Source organism: Solanum tuberosum, unplaced genomic scaffold (assembly GCF_000226075.1).
Source record: "Solanum tuberosum cultivar DM 1-3 516 R44 unplaced genomic scaffold, SolTub_3.0 scf00021, whole genome shotgun sequence".
Classification (NCBI taxonomy): domain Eukaryota; kingdom Viridiplantae; phylum Streptophyta; class Magnoliopsida; order Solanales; family Solanaceae; genus Solanum; species Solanum tuberosum.
The window spans coordinates 1,235,549-1,254,119 of record NW_006238947.1 but is presented as its reverse complement, the minus strand read 5'-3'; the positions used below and the strand labels follow the sequence as shown (position 1 = coordinate 1,254,119).

The following is an 18,571-nucleotide window of genomic DNA, read 5'->3' as shown; positions in this document are numbered from 1 at the left end:
CCCCTACCCGGCCCCCCACCCCCCCCCCACTTAACCTACCACCCAACAAACAGAAATCAAAGAAGCTGTGTATTGATGTGTGGGAGTTATGGTGAAAGCATAACAGCAGTGAAATTGATTGAATAGGTGAGGGTTTCAAAGTGTTTGCCCTAATTTTTCTTGAGTTTTATTTGGGTTAATCATGATCAGTTTATGTTTTTGTGTAATGGGTCATGTTTAGTTTCAGTATTAGAGTTGATTTTTGTGAAAAAAAAGCTGTCTTTTTAGTTTTTAGGGGTTTAACTGATATGGGGTTTTGGTGAAAGTTGAGTTTTTTTTTTTGGGTAAATTGTGTTTGTTGGATAGTAATGTACTGTTTCATTTATTGATAAAGTTAGGGTAAACTAGTTAGGATCGTCATACTAAAAGTAGCAACATTTGCTGTGGTGGAGTCTTTGTTATTCATTTGAATGTTGAATTAATTTCTTTTTACTTGCTTAGTTTCGATTTGTTTGTCTTGCTTTCATTTTTAGTATGTTTAAAAAAAGAATGTTGATTACCCATTTTGGCAATTCTTTATTCAACTTTCTAACTTTCCACATGACATGTTAAGACCATGAGATTGAAGGACATTTTTGTATTCTATGTATCTTTAGTTTAAGACAACAAGTTTAAAAAATCTTCTTTAGTTTCTTAAACTTCATGGCAAGTCAAATTCAGACAAACAAATTGAAAAGGAGAGAGTAGTTAAGAGTTCAAGCTTTGTTCATCTGTTTAGAATATCACGAGTGTGTACTTAATTGATGCTTAATTCAGTAGTCACCATGAACACCTAACTGTGCTCAAATTGTTGTAACTTTTATTTACGGCGAGGTGTTGTGAAGGAGTCAATGTGAACTAGATGTTAAACTTTACTTGGGGATTGTTACAGCTAACACAACCTTTTCTTGTTACTTTTTTCCTTGGTTGTTTATTAAAAGAAGCTACTTTTTATTAGACAGGTTCAAGTGGTTCTGCAGGTCTAGATAGATGGCGTGGACGGAAAAAGATGTCGAGAATGGAAAAGAAAGTGACTCACTTGGTAACAATGGTTTTCTGAAGGGAGGGCAATCTTCTTCTGGTTCCAAAGGTTCTCCTGGTAGAATAAGTCATGTAAAGAAGATTTTTGAAGACAAGGATGCCATCACTTATGCAAATATTCTTCGCTCTAGGAACAAGTTTGTTGATGCACTTGCAATCTATGAGAGTGTGTTGCAGAAGGATAGCGAGAGTATTGAGTCTCTGATTGGCAAAGGTATTTGCCTGCAGATGCAAAATATGGGGAGGCTTGCTTTTGAAAGTTTTTCTGAAGCTATCAAAGTGGACCCACAAAATGCATGTGCCCTCACCCATTGCGGAATTTTGTACAAAGATGAGGGTCGCCTGGTCGAGGCTGCTGAGGTATGTGCATGGAGTTATTTTAACTGGTATTTAACAATAGTCATCTGATCACATTTAGTGGTATCCAATAATAATGATCACATTGGAGATGTTATTGGGGAGAGGTGATTAGACAAGACATGACATAGTTGCGTCTTACTTATAACATGACCTTAGATAGGAAGGTGTGGAGGACACGAATAAGGCTAGAAGATTAATAGGTAGGAGCGCGTCCATACTAGTAGGTTGGAATGGATTGTCTTGTTGCCTTACTAGTAGTCATAAAACTACGCTTGTAGTTTCTTGTTCTTCGATTTTTGTTGATATCTGTTGTTTTGTTTAGTTTGATCATAGTATTATTTGTTGTAATACTTTTCTGCTACTATATGTTGTTTTTGTTACTATCTCTCGTCTCTTGCACTTCCATTATGTCTATTTCTAGACTGTTTTTTTGTCTTGAGCCAAGGGTCTATCGAAACAACCTATCTACCTCACCTTAGTGGTAGAGGTAAGGTCTGCATATACTCTACACTACCCAGACCCCACTTTGTAGAACTGCACTGGCATGATGTTGTTGTACATTCAATCTGTTATGGATATAGTGGAGCTTCTGATGTTAATAACTCATGATTCCTTGTTTTGATAGGTTTGACGGAAACAAACTGCAAGTGTTATAATATCATCTTTTTTTTTTGGATAAACGGTGCGTCATCCACAAAAGAGCATAAAGTAGATGCGTAGTTAGAAGGAAAGAAAAAAGTATTAACAAATGCACTAATGAATCCCTTTTCAGTGTCAATCTAAGACAAGGGACCTAACAAATCCAACAACTGATTAATGCTAATTACAGTAGTCATATTAATCCAGCAAAAAGGATAAAGTAAGCACTTTGTTTTGAGGGAGTGATTTGGAGTTGAGATTCCATCAAAACACCTCATATCCCTTTCATTCCATATGGACTAGAAGATAGCAGCAGGGATCATCCTCCAAATCCTTTTGATAGCTTTATAAACTCTCCACAAGCTCCAGTTCAATTGTGCCTCTTTTATGGTCTCCGGCATGACCCATTTTAAAGCAAAAATACAGTAATGCATTAAGGGTTCCAAGTGTGCCAAAAAAGATGTGCTTTTTTCACATGGCTAGCTACTAAAGGGGTGATTTTGACAGTAGAATATCTTAGAAAGCGGAAGGTTATTTGTGTTAGTTGGTGCTACATGTGTAAGGAGTCGGGTGAGACATGGATCATCTTCTTATACATTGTGGGCTAACCATGAGATTATTGTGGGATATGTTTAGGTGGTTTGGCACCCTTGGGCAATGCAAAATACTGTGAAAGAGTTGGAAGAGCGTGAGAAGGAGGAGAAGTCGAAGGAACGTAGTCTAATTCTTTGGTACAACAACAACAACATATCCAGTTTAGTCCCACAAAGTGGGGTCTGGGGAAGGTAGAGTGCACATAGACCTTACCCTACCTCAGAGGTAAAGAGACTGATTCCAATAGACCCTTGGCTCAAGAAAAACAGTCCAAAGCAGTCCCCAAGTCTAATTTTTTTTGTAGTTTCTTTAATTTTGTATTGCATTGTATCCTTCTCATTGACACAAGAGACCTGTAAGAAGCTTGGAAGTAACTAGTAATAACTTCTAGTAATATGCTTACCGAGTAGCCAATGCTCTGTCAAATTTTTTGAAGGCAGAAATGATTAGAAGCAGGTGGGAAGAGATTCAAATTTGGAGAAAAATATGGTATCAATGAGAGTAGATGAATGCTTACCTTTTTAGCAGCAAATGAGTTGAAATATTATTTTAATTAGTTCAAAGATTTAAGATCTCCGACAAACTAGGCTGATAAATATCAAGCTAAAAGGTAGGTAGAAATAGTTGAATACAGAAATGGACTTCTGTTTTTGGTGAAGTGGAGTCTTAAAGGCCTTGAAGATAGAAATATGCACCAAGGCAATTTCAAAAAGAAAAGAATAGAAATGCACCAAGGAGTTCATTCTTATGGTGCTAATGTGACTGGATTTCGAAGTCTGCCTTGATGGAAGAGCTGGACAAAATTTGCTCTAGAGATGGTAAATTGACCTCTTATATGATCGTTTTGACAAGTTAATTTTTTTTTGATACCGAGAAATTTGTTTGGATCCTCTCAAATCCCTCAACATTTGCCAAGTGAGCTGAGCCCTGGGGGCATCATTTTGACAAGGTTAATTCAAACTAAAAGATTTAGGAAGTGATCAGGATTAGATGGGATTCCGATTAAGCAAATGATCTAGCTTCATTAGTTTACTGCAAAAGTTTACATGAGTTGCTTTAAATTATTCTGGTGTTTTTTCGTGACGAAATAACCACTGTTCGAAGCTATTAATCTTTTCATTTATAGTTCACTTAATTTTTATTTTGAATTTGAATCAGAAGCTTATCACTAATCAGAGCTCTCTTTTGCTTCATTTATAATTTTCAGTTAATCTTTATCTTTAATTTGAATCAATGCAGTCCTATGAGAAAGCACTTAAAGCTGACCCCTCATATAAACCAGCAGCAGAATGCCTTGCAATTGTATTGACTGATATTGGAACCAGCCTGAAGCTTGCTGGCAACACTCAGGAGGGAATTCAAAAATACTATGAAGCTATCAAAATTGATTCACACTATGCGGTGATTAATTCCACTTTCCAGTGACCTTTTTTACTTTGCTTACCATGGCTTTATCACGGAAGCCCAAACTTTAACATGTTGTGTTGTATTTGCAGCCTGCTTACTATAACCTTGGCGTTGTATATTCAGAAATGATGCAATACGATATGGCCCTTAATTGCTATGAGAAGGCTGCACTGGAGCGACCCATGTATGCTGAAGCTTATTGCAATATGGGTGTTATATTCAAAAATCGTGGGGATTTGGAGTCTGCAATTGCTTGTTATGAGAGGTTGCTTCAATGTTAAATTCAGTTTATTTGATTGAAGTTTGTATTTTATATGAGGTGGCTATATATGATTTGCAGTCTCCATCTGATTACTTTTATTTCTCGTTATGCTTATTCAGGTGTTTAGCTGTGTCCCCAAATTTTGAGATCGCAAAGAATAACATGGCAATTGCTCTGACTGATTTAGGCACAAAGGTAAATTAGTGTGTGAATAGTCCTGACTTCATTAAATGGCATTCAAATCCTTCAATGTGAAGACTTTTTACTAATTTAGCAGTTATTACTATCGCTATATCGGCTTCCTGTACTGTTAATCTGACAGTCCATATTGCAATTTCATAGTGAAGAGCATGGTAACCATGTTTAGAAGCATTTCACATTCACTTTCTGCCTTATAGTTCACATAGCTATCTTTTGCTTCTTGTTGAACATTAGAAGATATGTTTCAAGTTTATTATTTTAAGTATTTAATTTTATTCTTGTTCTAGATGAACATACTTCAAATTTTAAATGAGAAATCCATACAAATTTTGATAAGATTTTTATCATACAATAAATTGGACACAATTGTTTTGAATCCTACAAGTGTTTGATTCAAATTGATACAACAACCAAATTCAGCCTTACGTTTCAAAGAAAAAATCCTTGCTTATTTCAAAGTCAAAAAAGCCATTGAAGGATAAATATTTTGAGTGGTGAGCATTTAGCAGATACTGCTTGCTATGAAGGCTGAAATATTATCTTAGCAGCATAAGAAGTTTCCAATTGACAACTCCCCGCCCCAATCCATTGGGAAAAAATGGAGGTTACCTTGAGGTGGAGGTTCCAATAAACATTATTGTTGAAGAATGAGAAAATCCCACATCGGTTAAAGAGATGGGTGGTCTCCTTATAAGATTTGGACAATCCTCCTCCCTTTGAACTAGCTTTTGGGGTGTGACTTAGGCCCAAGACCTAATTTAACAATGATCACGTTTTCAAGGGAACAAATATGAAGACATATGCTTGTTCTTATCTTTTATTAGCAGTTTTAAGTTTTAACAAATTAGATTTTTTCCTTCTTCATTATAATAAAGCAAGTTAGAGCTTTTCTGGTTTCTCAGGTCACTTCTTCTAGAACTTCCAAAATTTCGTCATGCTTATGAATTCTTGTTTTTTCTATTCAGGTTAAGTTGGAAGGAGACATCAACCAAGGTGTGGCATATTACAAGAAAGCTCTTTGCTATAACTGGCACTATGCTGATGCTATGTATAATCTGGGTGTTGCCTATGGTGAAATGCTGAAATTTGACATGGTAATTTTGTGCTCAAGTCCCTCCACTTACCTCTAAAATGACAACATTTTAGAATAATATGTGCTCTTGCAGTTGACATAAGGGCTGTGTAGCATAATGCAGTAATAGGATTGTTGAGTTATCAGCTATGAGGTTGTTGGTTAGTTTTGTGGGGTATCTAGATCAACATTGAAGAGCCACATTTTTCAGGGATTGCACTTATTTCTGCAGCCCACAATGGCTGAGGTTCACTCTCTACTATTTCCTCTGTCCCAATTTATGTGGCACACTTCTCTTTAGTCTATCCCAAAGGCCAAAACGAATGACCACTTCTTGTGTTTAGAAATCATGTAACTTTATAATCCCTATTTTTCCCTTTAATGAGATGATTTATAGTCACAAATGTCTATGGCTTGTTTTAGACCACTAGTTTCAAAAGTCTCTTAAACTCTATGCGCAGTCAAACAAGGCCACTAAAATGGGACAGAGGGAGTACATAGATGTATAGTTTTCAGTACGCTTCCATTATCTTCTCTCTTTTTCCCCTCGTTCCACTCTTGTTAGTCATTTCTTCTCCTGGATGAGAAACTTTTTCTTGTTGCTTCCATTGTGAAGGTGTTGATGATTTATTTTCATGTGCAGGCTATTGTGTTCTATGAACTTGCTTTCCACTTTAATCCTCATTGTGCTGAAGCATGCAACAATTTGGGAGTGATATACAAGGATAGGGACAACCTTGATAAAGCAGTTGAATGTTATCAGGCAATTATCTTGCATGTGTTTTTTTATATTTGGGTTGGCTGAGGATATAAATATTTTATTCAATTTGCGATTGCATGTTTCACAGATGGCTTTGTCAATCAAACCAAGCTTCTCTCAGTCATTAAACAATCTCGGAGTAGTTTACACTGTTCAGGTGAACATTGATTGATATCTACTAGTGTCTGTGTAGCATTGTTATGTCCTGTCGTTAGTAACATCTTTCTTGATTGCTCGCAGGGTAAAATGGATGCTGCTGCTAGCATGATTGAGAAAGCTATCATTGCAAACCCAACATATGCAGAGGCATATAATAATTTAGGTCCTTATTCCACCTCTCTTTTATGTGTGTAAACTTACAGTCTGTTCTTGTTTCTCTATGCATCTCGTGTCTATTTCTTTCTCATCCCAGTTTCTCTATAATGTTGCTCTGCCTAGCCCCTCAGGAAAAAAAAGAGAAAGAAGAAAATTAACTATCTCAGTTGCACTTTTGGTTGTTATGGTGCTACTTTCTCTAGAACATTATTTCCGAGATTTATAATGTAACTACTTGAAACATATAGGAAGCTTTCTCGTCGCATCGCTCGAGAAAATGATTGATTCGAGGTTGTTGTCCCTGTATTTTATGGAATTACCTGTTTCCACTCTTCTGATGTTTTCATCCACAAATTTCTCATTAAGCCATCCAATTTTATTGATAAGTTCTTCCAAAGTGTTGGAGCCATCTTTTAGGTTGTTTATGGTGTCACATTTGTCTCAGTAATCCATTTAGTTGTGGAAAGTGATTAACCTTGCAGATGTATATTTTAAATCCTTGAAGAAGTATTACTCCTTAGGTTATTGGGATAATCAACTATATGTTGGGAATTGTACAGGAGTTCTTTACAGGGATGCAGGCAATATATCCCTGGCCATTGAAGCATATGAGCAATGCCTCAAGATAGATCCTGATTCCCGAAATGCAGGCCAGGTATTGCCTATTCTCTTATGATTTTGGAAGTATCCTGACTTTTTCTGCAAGACCCTTCTTTTGATATAAATACTGATCTTCAAAATATTTGTAACAATAGATGAATTCGATCGTTAGATGCTACTTTTGATGGATGTTTAGCCTTGGCTACTTATCCTTTTCTTTTTTTTTTCTCAAAATAAAAAATAAAAAATAATTGTCTGATAGGAAAAACTGTTATATTTCAAGTCCTTATAGACAAAAAATGAGAAGTTGGAATGCAATATATTTGAAAGTGAGTCAATGTCTGATAATCTCTTGACTATGCATATGAGAGGGGAATTTCTTACTTGACCAAAATGAGACGGCAATTTTTGCGTCTTCGTTTAGAAGTTTTTGGATTTGCTATACCTCGTTTCATGTATCTTTATTTTGTGCTCTGCAGAACCGGTTACTTGCCATGAACTACATTAATGAAGGAACTGATGACAAGTTATATGAGGCTCACAGGTTTTATTTACTTCTTTCTTGTGGGATCTATTGTATAATATATGATGCTGCAAGTGCTACCTTAGCATGGGAGAAAAAGGGAAATTAACAAGTAGGGAAAAAGGATAAAGAAAGAATGGTGTGCATGCTGAGAGAGTAAGGAAGAATTTGAGGAAGTCTTCTTTGCACAGAAGATAGCCAATAGGCATAGTACTAATAACAATAGCCTTGTGAGATTTTTATCAAAGAAAATGCCAAAAGCATAATACGAATAACAACTATATTTCAACTTTTTAAGGACATGACTGACATATGAGTTTCCTTTGATTGTGCATTAAAAAGAATAGTATATATGTGGTCAATCATACTCATCAACAAAATATATATATGTGGTCAATAATGTTTGCTGTATAATCTTGATGTTGATGTGTGATATGTACGATATGGTACCTAACATGGACATGGGAACCTATATTGTAGTCTGCTTCACAGAATCACAGGTATCTACTTCCCCCTTTGCGACACTAAGTAACTACAGGGCTTGTGCCCATAGAAACCTCTTTTAATCCATTTCATGAGATCAATCAGAAGTTCCATTAGATAGGAGAGAGTTAAACCACATAAATCTCATCTTTTCAGTTTCTCGTAACTCCTTTGAGCATCATTGTCTTCCTATCTATACAGTGGGGAAGCCAGTGCTAACAATAGAACTCTAGTCCTATGTTATATGGACTTTTCTATTTCACCCACTAGGTCAAATGCCAATATGATATGATTCTAATATAGGTAGGAATAGCTTGCAGTTTTTCTCTCCTTCCTGGTGCATTTTAGTGGTCTCTAGTGTGCACCCTTCACCGGAATGGCAAAGGGATGATTGAGAAAGATGCAGACATATTGGACCTTAAGCTTATGAAGAATGGCAAGCAATCTGCACCTACCATTGGATTGGAAACACTGATAAGCAAGCTTCCACGGGTGACCCTAATGACCCATAGCTGGCACTCCCCAAGTAAGAGTGGGAGTAAGGCTACCCCCCATCGGGAGGCCAGGGAGTTATGATGCAGCTATAGAATGTTCGTGCGACTGCATGTGCAGAGAGTGTTAAGCCAGTAACTACAGAACCAGATTCGCAAGTTGTAGATGGAACCGTGACTGGGTCGGAGAGGGCTATTGAGTTATTGGCGATTGATGAGGTCGGGACTGTGATCAATGGAGATACTCCACTAAACCCTAGTCCCCAAATGTTGGGGTTTGAGTCGACAAATGGAACAGTGACATCTGGGATTGTAACCCAGACCCCAATGGAGGAGGGCAAACTGAGGCTGGCTCTAATGGTGGATGGAATACTCTATTCACTGGGAACAAGCTCGCAGAGAAAGGTTTGAGTCTCAGAGAAACTCAAAACTGTCATAGAAAGACCGGTGGAGATGCACAACTTGCAGATGGCCTACACCAGGAGCTCGTGGAGACTGAAAAGGAGGTCAGGGCACAATTTGAAAAGTGGTCCTCAACTGAGGAGAGTGTTATTAGGAAAAAATACTGAGTTCAATGGCTGAAGTTGCGGGACCCAAATTCAGAGTACTCGTTTGCCAACATGAAAAGCAGGATTGCACAAAATAGAATTTTTCCAATTTGACTACTGAGTGTGGGACTCAAATACACGGTGAAAATAATATTGAAAAAGAGGAATTCAACTTTTATAAGCAACGTCTTGGTTCTAATACTAGTTCCTTACCAACTATACAAGCTGCATCTAATTGCCCCTGTTACATCGGAGGAGGTTCTTAAAGCTTTAAATGACATTGATGGAATGAAGTCCTCAGGCCACAATGGATTTAATGCTTGTTTCCTTGAAAAATCAAGGCCAGTTATAGACAGCAATGTTACTGATCCTGTATTGAAGTTCTTTGAGTCCATTATGTGGGTTTTTCTTGAATAAGGGCTGATCAGTCTCAACTTTCCTGATGGTTTTGTCAAATGGGTTTATGACTTCTGTCACTATTGTCTCTATGCAATTGTTGTTAATGGTATGCTCACAACCTTTCCTGCTTAGAGGGGATTAAGATAGGGTCATCTCCTCTCACCTTTCCTGCTAAGACAACATTACATTTTTTTTTTTGAACTTGGTAACTTTGTATTATATCACAAAACAGTACATGGGTCGTACTGTAACCTTATATACAAGAGTACTCCTGATTTCACTTCTCTACGTCTAAATTGAGTCTAACACATCAATAATAGAGACAGTGTCATTAGAGTATAACTGATTACACCAAAAGACTAAAAGTAAAATGCAGTTTAGTTTAACTTTCTGCACATTGTTCTCTATGCTCTCAAAACATCTTGAATTCCTTTCTTTCCAAACAGCCCACCAGATAGCCCCCGGGATAATTCTCCATCTACCTCTATCCTTGGCATGTACACCTGCTTCCTCTAAGACAACATTACATTACCATGCTTCTGAGGAGAAATCCTGATTTTAATTCACCCTAAATGTGAAAAGCTTAATATTATCCCATTAGGATTTGGTGATAACTTATTGCTGGTCTGCAAAGGGGATTAGATCTCTGTGATGAAACTGTTTGTTTGCTTCCAGAACTTTTCTGCAGCCTCTGGCCTCAAAGCCAATGTCAACAAAAGTTCTGTGTATTTTGGAGGACTTGACACTGCCACTAAGCAGAATATTCTTAACATGTTACACAATATACAAGGGATGCTTGCCTTTTAGGTATCTTGGTGTACCATTAAGCACTAAAAGGCTACTAATCTGGCAGAATTATCAGAGGGCTGCACTGAGTTGGGAGGATGATTGCAATGGATGGTCACTCATGTGAATAGAAGGAAGGCTATGGCAGTTGTTGTTGCTGGTTGTGTGTATTTTATATGACAGGAGAAGAATGCAAGATTTCTCCAATGCCAGAGAAAGGGACCCTGAGTCAGTTACCAGAATGATTGTCCAAGAAACAGTCAAGAGAGAAAGCCTAAAGCCCAAGCTAGCTAGTAGAATTCATGCTCTTAATTTCTACCCTGGAGTTATTGGCATAGCATAGTGTTCTTTAGTTATTTTGTCTGCTGGACTCATGAGACTGTCCATAAGCCAGTTTCCCTTCGAGCTTTGTACATAACATCATTTTGGTTAATAAACCTCTTTATCACCAAAAACAAAAAAAGATAAAGTGAGCTGGGGGACCTTTTTCTTTTTTCATGACTGAGAAATTATTCTGAGCAAACCCTTAGCACCAATCACAACCTTTGAAACTCAGGTTATTGGGGCCTCTCTTCTACCCACCCTTATCTACTTAAATACCAAGCTTAGTTCGAATGGCACAAGGCCCAACCCTGTGACCTAAGTCACAAGTCCCTCAACCTTCGCCACTTGAACTAATCCCTGGGGGTTTGACAACTTTTGTTTCAATGATGACGCAAAATAACCTTACTGATGACTTAGTAAATATCTTCCTGTCTACCTGGCAAAAAGGTGATTGAAATAGAGGAAAAAACAGTAACTGGAGAAGGCTCAATGATCTCAACATTTTGAGGTTGAATTTTCCAAGTCTTACAATAAAGCTCACCCGCCCTCAAGTTTCTCATTAGCTCTGTTGCTGTTAGCATTAACCCGTGACCTGCTATAACTTTCAAGCGAAATGAGATAACAAGTTTCGTCCAGCAAGTGTTTAGCCTTGCATGTTTCTGGATTAGTCAGGAAGTGAGAGTTTCCTGGAAGAAGTGGGCCATCGTGTTCCAACTTTCATTAAATTTAGAAGAGTACGGATAAGAATGTTTTCTTTGAGTTTTCTACTACTTGATATGTCCTGTACCTAAACATGACACTGTATTATTCCTATATTTTTCTTTTCGTCACTTGGTGCTTGGATTAATAGGACTTCCCCAAAATCCCATATATGACCTTATTAAAGATAATGGTAAAAAGCTTCAGGTGGCCTTTGTCATTACGATTAGTAATATACATGTACCTGTAGTTGGCTGTATTTTTGGTTTCGCTTCTGTTTCTGGATCTGTTAGTGCCTATCCTGACTGTAAGTTGCATAATGCAGAGACTGGGGTCGGCGTTTTATGAAATTATATCCACAGTACACTTCATGGGACAACTCAAAAGTTCCGGAAAGGCCACTTGTGATTGGATATGTCTCACCTGATTATTTTACTCACTCTGTTTCATACTTCATCGAAGCACCACTTGCGCATCATGATTACACAAACTACAAGGTGGTGGTTTATTCATCTGTTGTAAAGGTATTCTTTTCAATCCCCAATCGCTCATTTATCTTTTTTTTAAGACAGCTCTTAGTTTGCTGTTCGGATTATATCATTAAGACATTCTTTGGGCAAAATCACTAAGGCATGCTCTTATATGGTTCTTTGTTTGGAACTGCAGGCAGATGCAAAAACAAACAGGTTTAGGGACAAAGTCATGAAAAAGGGTGGTCTCTGGAGGGATATCTACGGGATTGATGAGAAAAAGGTATCCAGCATGATCAGAGAAGATAAAGTTGATATCATGGTTGAACTTACAGGCCATACAGCAAACAATAAACTGGGAACCATGGCTTGCCGACCTGCGCCTGTACAGGTTATCTTTATCTTATGTCCTAAACTTAATTGTTTCCGATTTCAATATTGCTGCTCTGACTGAAGCCCAACTTCATCACATGAAATATGTCTGGCTTTTAAGGGAATGTTCTGGTCTTTCATTTTTTTTTTTTGATATACTTTTAATGGGAAATGATTAAGCTGGGCTCGCATACAATGAGAAACTGGAATTTGGTGGTTCTTCTGTTTTCCTTTATTAGGCTTATTAATAATCCCACTTGACTTTTATGCTTCCAAGAGCTTGATCAATGGAGATATATGTGTAGCATGGTGTTGCTATTACCAAGTTCATATTTCTAAAGAAGGTTTGGAGATTGGTGTGCATCATGTAATAAAAAGTCATGAGTGTGTATGCACCCGATATCATTCCGAATTATGTTAGAGTGACTTTCGTCCATGCTAGCCTTGTAATTTCGTATGATTCAAATTGTGGATCTTATCGAGTAGAAGGAAAAATACGTACTTCATCTTCTTTGGTCATATGGCAATCTTTTTGTAAGATACATGGATAGCGGTGTTCCTAGGAGAATTGCATGGGTGGTTCAAATTGTTATAAAACGGCTGTCCAGCAATTGCCTGTCAACTGAAAATTTTCATTTGAAATTGGCAAGCTAATTAATTTATGAAGACATCTGAAGCCAAAGGTAAATCTTTTCCGAAATGGGATAGTTAGTTAGTTTTCATTTTACTGTCATTTTGGTTTTATGCTAATTCAACCACTCTTATTGAACGTCTGAAAAACATGTTTATGCTTTTAGTTATCAAAGGTTCCCTGCTATAAACGAAGTCTTAAACTAATCTACTTGCTATGACAGAATTTTTGAGCTGTTATTGCGCTGTCTCATGATTCTATATGTTTCTCCTGCTAGGTGACTTGGATTGGATACCCTAACACAACTGGTTTGCCCACTATTGATTATAGAATCACTGATGCTATGGCTGACCCTCCTAATGCAAAACAGAAGTAAGTGGGAGAAAGGTTTTTTTCATGTTGACCTTACCAAGTTGGATCTCACGACAATCTTGTGGCTAATCCTATAAATTTTATTGGCAGACACGTGGAAGAGTTGGTCCGATTGCCAAATAGCTTTCTTTGTTACACACCCTCTCCTGAAGCTGGGCCAGTGTGTCCAGCACCTGCTTTATCCAATGGCTTCGTTACATTTGGTAGCTTCAACAATCTTGCCAAGGTATTAATCCGGAAACAAGTGTCATTGAGAAGCGTGTGATGGGATTGTTTTTTGCTTTTTAAAGTTCAACTGTATTCATTCATTCATTGATAGCATTCTGTGGTTCTTTCTCCTTTTATTCATGCTGACTTGCTTTCAATACAGATAACACCGAAAGTTCTACAAGTTTGGGCAAGAATTCTATCTGCAGTTCCACATTCTCGGCTAATTGTTAAGTGCAAGCCTTTCTGTTGCGATAGTGTGAGGCAGAGATTTCTTTCTATTCTAGAGCAATTGGGATTGGAGCCACAGAGAGTTGATCTTTTACCCTTAATCCTTCTAAATCATGATCATATGCAAGCATATTCCCTCATGGACATTAGGTAATGCTTTTGCTCATGTGGCCTTATATTCAGCAATCTGTGTAAGCTTTTGATTTCATTTGTAAATTGTTCACAAGGCTGTCTTTTTCAGTTCCACTTCCAAATTTATATGGGGTATCAAGCTTCACTTTGAAGATACCCAACGAATACAATGCTATTACTATCTCCATCTCTCTTCTTTCTCCTAGAAGATACCCAACGAATACAATACATATGCTCTTCTCATCTTACTCATATGTTATATCTAAATTAAAGTTCATGATCCCTTTGTTCACTAGTGTTTTCTTCACTGAAGTCAACTATTTCTTTGCATTATTATCAAATACAAACATACAAATTTGCTGCAAGACTGTCAACAGTAAGTCGCAACATAGCTTGTCATGGAAGCTGCAGAAACATTTCGTATTTGATAGATCCCTGTTCATCAAGAAACTAAATAGACCTCCTTTTGTAGCTTGGATACTTTTCCTTATGCTGGAACAACCACCACATGTGAATCACTATACATGGGAGTTCCTTGTGTCACTATGGGAGGTTCCGTACACGCTCACAATGTTGGTGTGAGTCTTCTTAAGACAGTCGGTAAGTATGTTTTTTTGATCTTGCTCTTATTAACTTGCTGTATATTACGAGCTCTTGTGCTTGCATTTGCCAATTGACCCCGAGAAATAAGTTTCAGGGGGAAATCATAAGTTTGTTCTAACACATTGTACAATTGGTGGGCAATTTTGCATTTTAGGGTTAGAAAACCTTGTGGCTAGGAATGAAGATGAGTACGTTGAGTCAGCTATACAGCTGGCTTCAGATGTTACATCTCTATCAAACTTGAGAATGAGTCTGCGAGAACTGATGTCAAAATCACCACTTTGTGACGGGGCCAAGTTCACCCGAAACATCGAGTCAATATATAGGAGTATGTGGCGCAGGTACTGTGATGGCGATGTGCCATCTCTGAGGCGTATGGAATTATTACAGCAGCAGCAGACAAAAACTGAGTCGGTGGTTCCAGAAGAGTCACCTGTTAATTCATTGGAAAGGACCATCACTTCTGCTCCTACAGACGGGTCAATTAAAGAGAATGGATTCACCACGATACCAGCCTTGGTACTTAACTCTTCCACTAGTGAAGAAAATGGGGTGCAGTCAAATCAAAATGGTAATCATGGTAACTTGAGTTGAGAGTTAGTTGTTTGCTCTGTGAGTCTGTCCGTTATGAAGTGGGGAATGATTGGTAATAGAAGCCAAGATTCAAGGACACAAGTCTTCAATAGCATGTCTGAAATGAGACCAAGCCTCTTGTATCATATAATTTACGGGGCAGTTATGTGCTAAATTGAACGGCTGACATGGTTAATGTCTGCAGAGTCGTCTCTGTTGCGGAGTGTGCAGGCATAATTCTTTTTGCAGGGAAGAATGTTGGAAGGGCTAGTGAAATTATTATTTGTTCCAAAAAAAAAATTAGAATTATAGTGTATTAGGATGTGGGTTGTACTAGTTATTTCTCTCTATGCTTGAGTTACAAGTTGGAATTTGTAGATTTGGATCATATCTCTAATGGAATGAATGATTTTTGTCTTCTGTTTTTCTGTTCAGCTTTTAAGAATGTTATGTTCCAAAGGGAAACATGACATTGATCAAATTTAAGAAAATTGACATGTACTAATATGCATACACACAATTTGGATGGTCATTAGGAGGGAAGGTTTCAAAAAAATTGGAGTAAAAGAAATTTGGTCATTTATATTCTAAAAAATTCATGGATTATTACACATGAAAAATTAAAAACATTTTGAATTCTTTTTTCGTGACCTCTAAATGCTTAAAAAAAGTGGTGTGAATCCTATAGAAGCTAGGAATATTGTTCACTAGGTCATTACGAAAGGTCTAATACATGTGAAACTTGAGAAAAATTGAATTCTTATTTCCTGACCCTTGAAAGCTTAAAAAGAATGGCGTAGACCCAATAGAGCCTATGATATCGTTCACTAGGTATTGCAGATTCTTGAAAAATTGGGTAAAAAAATTCAATCAATCAAAATCCCAAAAATTCATGTACTAATAATAAAAGAAAACTTGTCATGAATGGACTCATAAAATTCGAGCTCAAATAAAGATGGTCACACATATTTTGAAAAATTTAACGAAGGATTCTGCAAAGGTTTCGCAAAGAAATCGTTCAAAAGCCATATGACCAAAATATTGATGGGCTAACATACGACAAACTGAGAGTTTGCCTAATTCCTGCAAATTGGCCCCTAAATGTCTAAAAATGACTTAGAGAATGGTGATACTGTACGTACTGCTTCCTCAACTCCCTACAAAGGGTTCCGTAGCAATGAGCTAATATAGACGGAAAAAAAATCGCATAATCTAAAAGTTGGCTTGTAAATGCGAAAATATGCCTGAAAAAATATGGTGGGACTGTACATAATGCTTCCCCAACTCATTAAGGAGGTCCTCATAAAATTTATTTAGAAAATTATTTTGAGTGTTCTGAAGCGCCAGATCCATGCATACACACGAAAAATCAAGAAAGCCACGTAATTCCTAAAAGTTGGCTTGTAAATGCGAAAATATGCCTGAAAAAATATGGTGGGACTGTACATAATGCTTCCCCAACTCATTAAGGAGGTCCTCATAAAATTTATTTAGAAAATTATTTTGAGTGTTCTGAAGCGCCAGATCCATGCATACACACGAAAAATCAAGAAAGCCACGTAATTCCTAAAAGTTGACTTGTAAATGCGAAAATATGCCTGAAAAATATAGTGGGACTGTACGTAACGTTTTCCCAGACTCATTTTAGAGGTCCTTATAAAAAAAATTCAGAATTTTTTTTTGGGTGCTCTGAGGTGCCAGATCCATGGGCTACTACACACGAAAAAAAAAGTGCATAATTTCTAAAAGAAGACTTGTAAATGCAAATGTATGCCTGAAAAAATTGTGGAACTGTACGTAACGCTTCCCCAACTCATTATAGAGGTCCTCATAAAGTTTTTCTAAAAAAAATTTGGGTGCTCCGAGGCGCCAGATTCATAGGCTAATATGCACGAAAAATAAAGAAAGTCGCGTAATTTACAAAAAGTTGACTTGTAAATGTGAAAATGTATCTAAACAAAATGGTGGGATTGTACATAACGTTTTCCATACTCATTAAGGAGGTCCTCGAAGAGTTTTTTGAGAAAAAAATTATAGGTGTTTCGGGCACCAAATCCATGGGTTAATACACACGAAATATCTGGAAATTTGGGAGATTCTTAAAAAGAGGCTTGTAAATGCGGAACTGGGCGTTAAAAAAATGGTGTGAGTATACGTGAAGGTTCCCCAACTCATTACGGAGGTCCTCATAAAGTTTTTTGAGAAATTTTTTTTGGTTGCTACGGGCGCCAAATCCATGGGTATATATATACACACGAAAAATTAGGAAATTTGGGCAATTCATAAAAAAAGCTTGTAAATGCGAAAATGGACATTAAAAAATTGTGTGAATATACATGAATGTTTCCTAACTCATTACGGAGGTCCTCATAAAGTTTTTTTGACAAAAAATCTTTGGGTGCTCCGGGCGCTAGATCCATAGGCTAATACACATGAAAAATCGGTGAAATTGGGTGATTCTTAAAAAAAGGCTTGTAAAAGCGAAAATGGACGTTAAAAAATGGTGTGATTATACGTGAAGGTTCCCCAACTCATTACGGAGGTCCTCATAAAGTTTTTTGAGAAAAAAATTTCAAGTGCTCCGGGCGCTAGATCCATGGGCTAATTAATACACATGAAAAATTAGGAAATTTGGGAGATTCTTAAAAAAGGGCTTGTAAATGCAAAAATGGGCGTTAAAAAAATAATGTGAGTATATGTGAAAGTTTTCCAACTCATTACGGAGGTCCTCATAAAGTTTTTTGAGAAAAAAAAACTTTGGTTCTCCGGATGCCAGATCCATGGGATAATACACACGAAAAATCAGGAAATTTGGGCGCTTCTTGAAAAAAGGCTTGTAAATGCGGATATAGACACTAAAAAATGGTGCGAGTATATGAGAATGTTCCCCAACTCATTACGGAGGTCCGCATAAAGATTTTGAGAAAAAAAATTTGGGTGCTCCAGGCGCCAGATCGAGAGGCTAATACACACGAAATATTGGGGAACTTGGGAGATTCTTAAAAAAGGGGATGTAAATGCAGAAATAGACGTTAAAAAAATGGTGTGAGCATTTACGAAGGTTCCTCAACTCATTACGGAGGTCCTCATAAAGTTTTTTGAGAAAAAAATTATAGGTTTTCCGGGCGCCAGATCCATGGGCTAATACATACGAAATATTTGAGAAACTGGGCGATTCTTAAAAAAAGGCTTGTAAATGTAGAAATGGGCGCTAAAAAAATAGTGAGTATACATGAAAGTTTCCAAACTGATTACAAAAGTCCTCATAAAGATTTTTGAGAAAAAAAATTTGGTTGCTCTGGGCGCCAAATTCATGTGCATTACACACAAAAAATTGGGAAATTTGGTCGATTCTTAAAAAAAGTCTCGTAAATGCAGAAATGGATGTTAAAAGATGATGTGAGTATACGTAAAGGTTCCCCAACTCATTAGAGACGCCTCATGAAGTTTTTTGAGAA

At 37.2% G+C, this 18,571-nt stretch overlaps 1 protein-coding gene across 2 annotated transcripts; it reads left to right on the top strand.

Moving 5' to 3' along the window:
• Positions 1-6: 6 nt before the first annotated feature.
• On the top strand, positions 7-15,533 carry LOC102593198 (probable UDP-N-acetylglucosamine--peptide N-acetylglucosaminyltransferase SPINDLY). Of its 2 annotated transcripts, none has more exons than XM_006341017.2 (18): positions 7-126; positions 981-1,419; positions 3,892-4,053; positions 4,149-4,324; positions 4,441-4,516; positions 5,488-5,616; positions 6,238-6,357; positions 6,443-6,511; positions 6,595-6,676; positions 7,230-7,324; positions 7,749-7,813; positions 11,848-12,046; positions 12,189-12,383; positions 13,273-13,367; positions 13,458-13,593; positions 13,738-13,955; positions 14,410-14,537; positions 14,695-15,533. In XM_006341017.2, the coding sequence occupies exons 2-18, from the start codon at positions 1,009-1,011 to the stop codon at positions 15,132-15,134; spliced, it is 2,796 nt and encodes a 931-aa protein (XP_006341079.1). In that variant the 5' UTR covers positions 7-126; positions 981-1,008; the 3' UTR covers positions 15,135-15,533. The 2 variants fall into 2 exon arrangements, with proteins under 2 accessions (XP_006341079.1, XP_006341080.1); XM_006341018.2 differs by having other exon boundaries at positions 977-1,419; positions 14,695-15,296.
• The last annotated feature ends 3,038 nt before the right edge of the window (positions 15,534-18,571 follow it).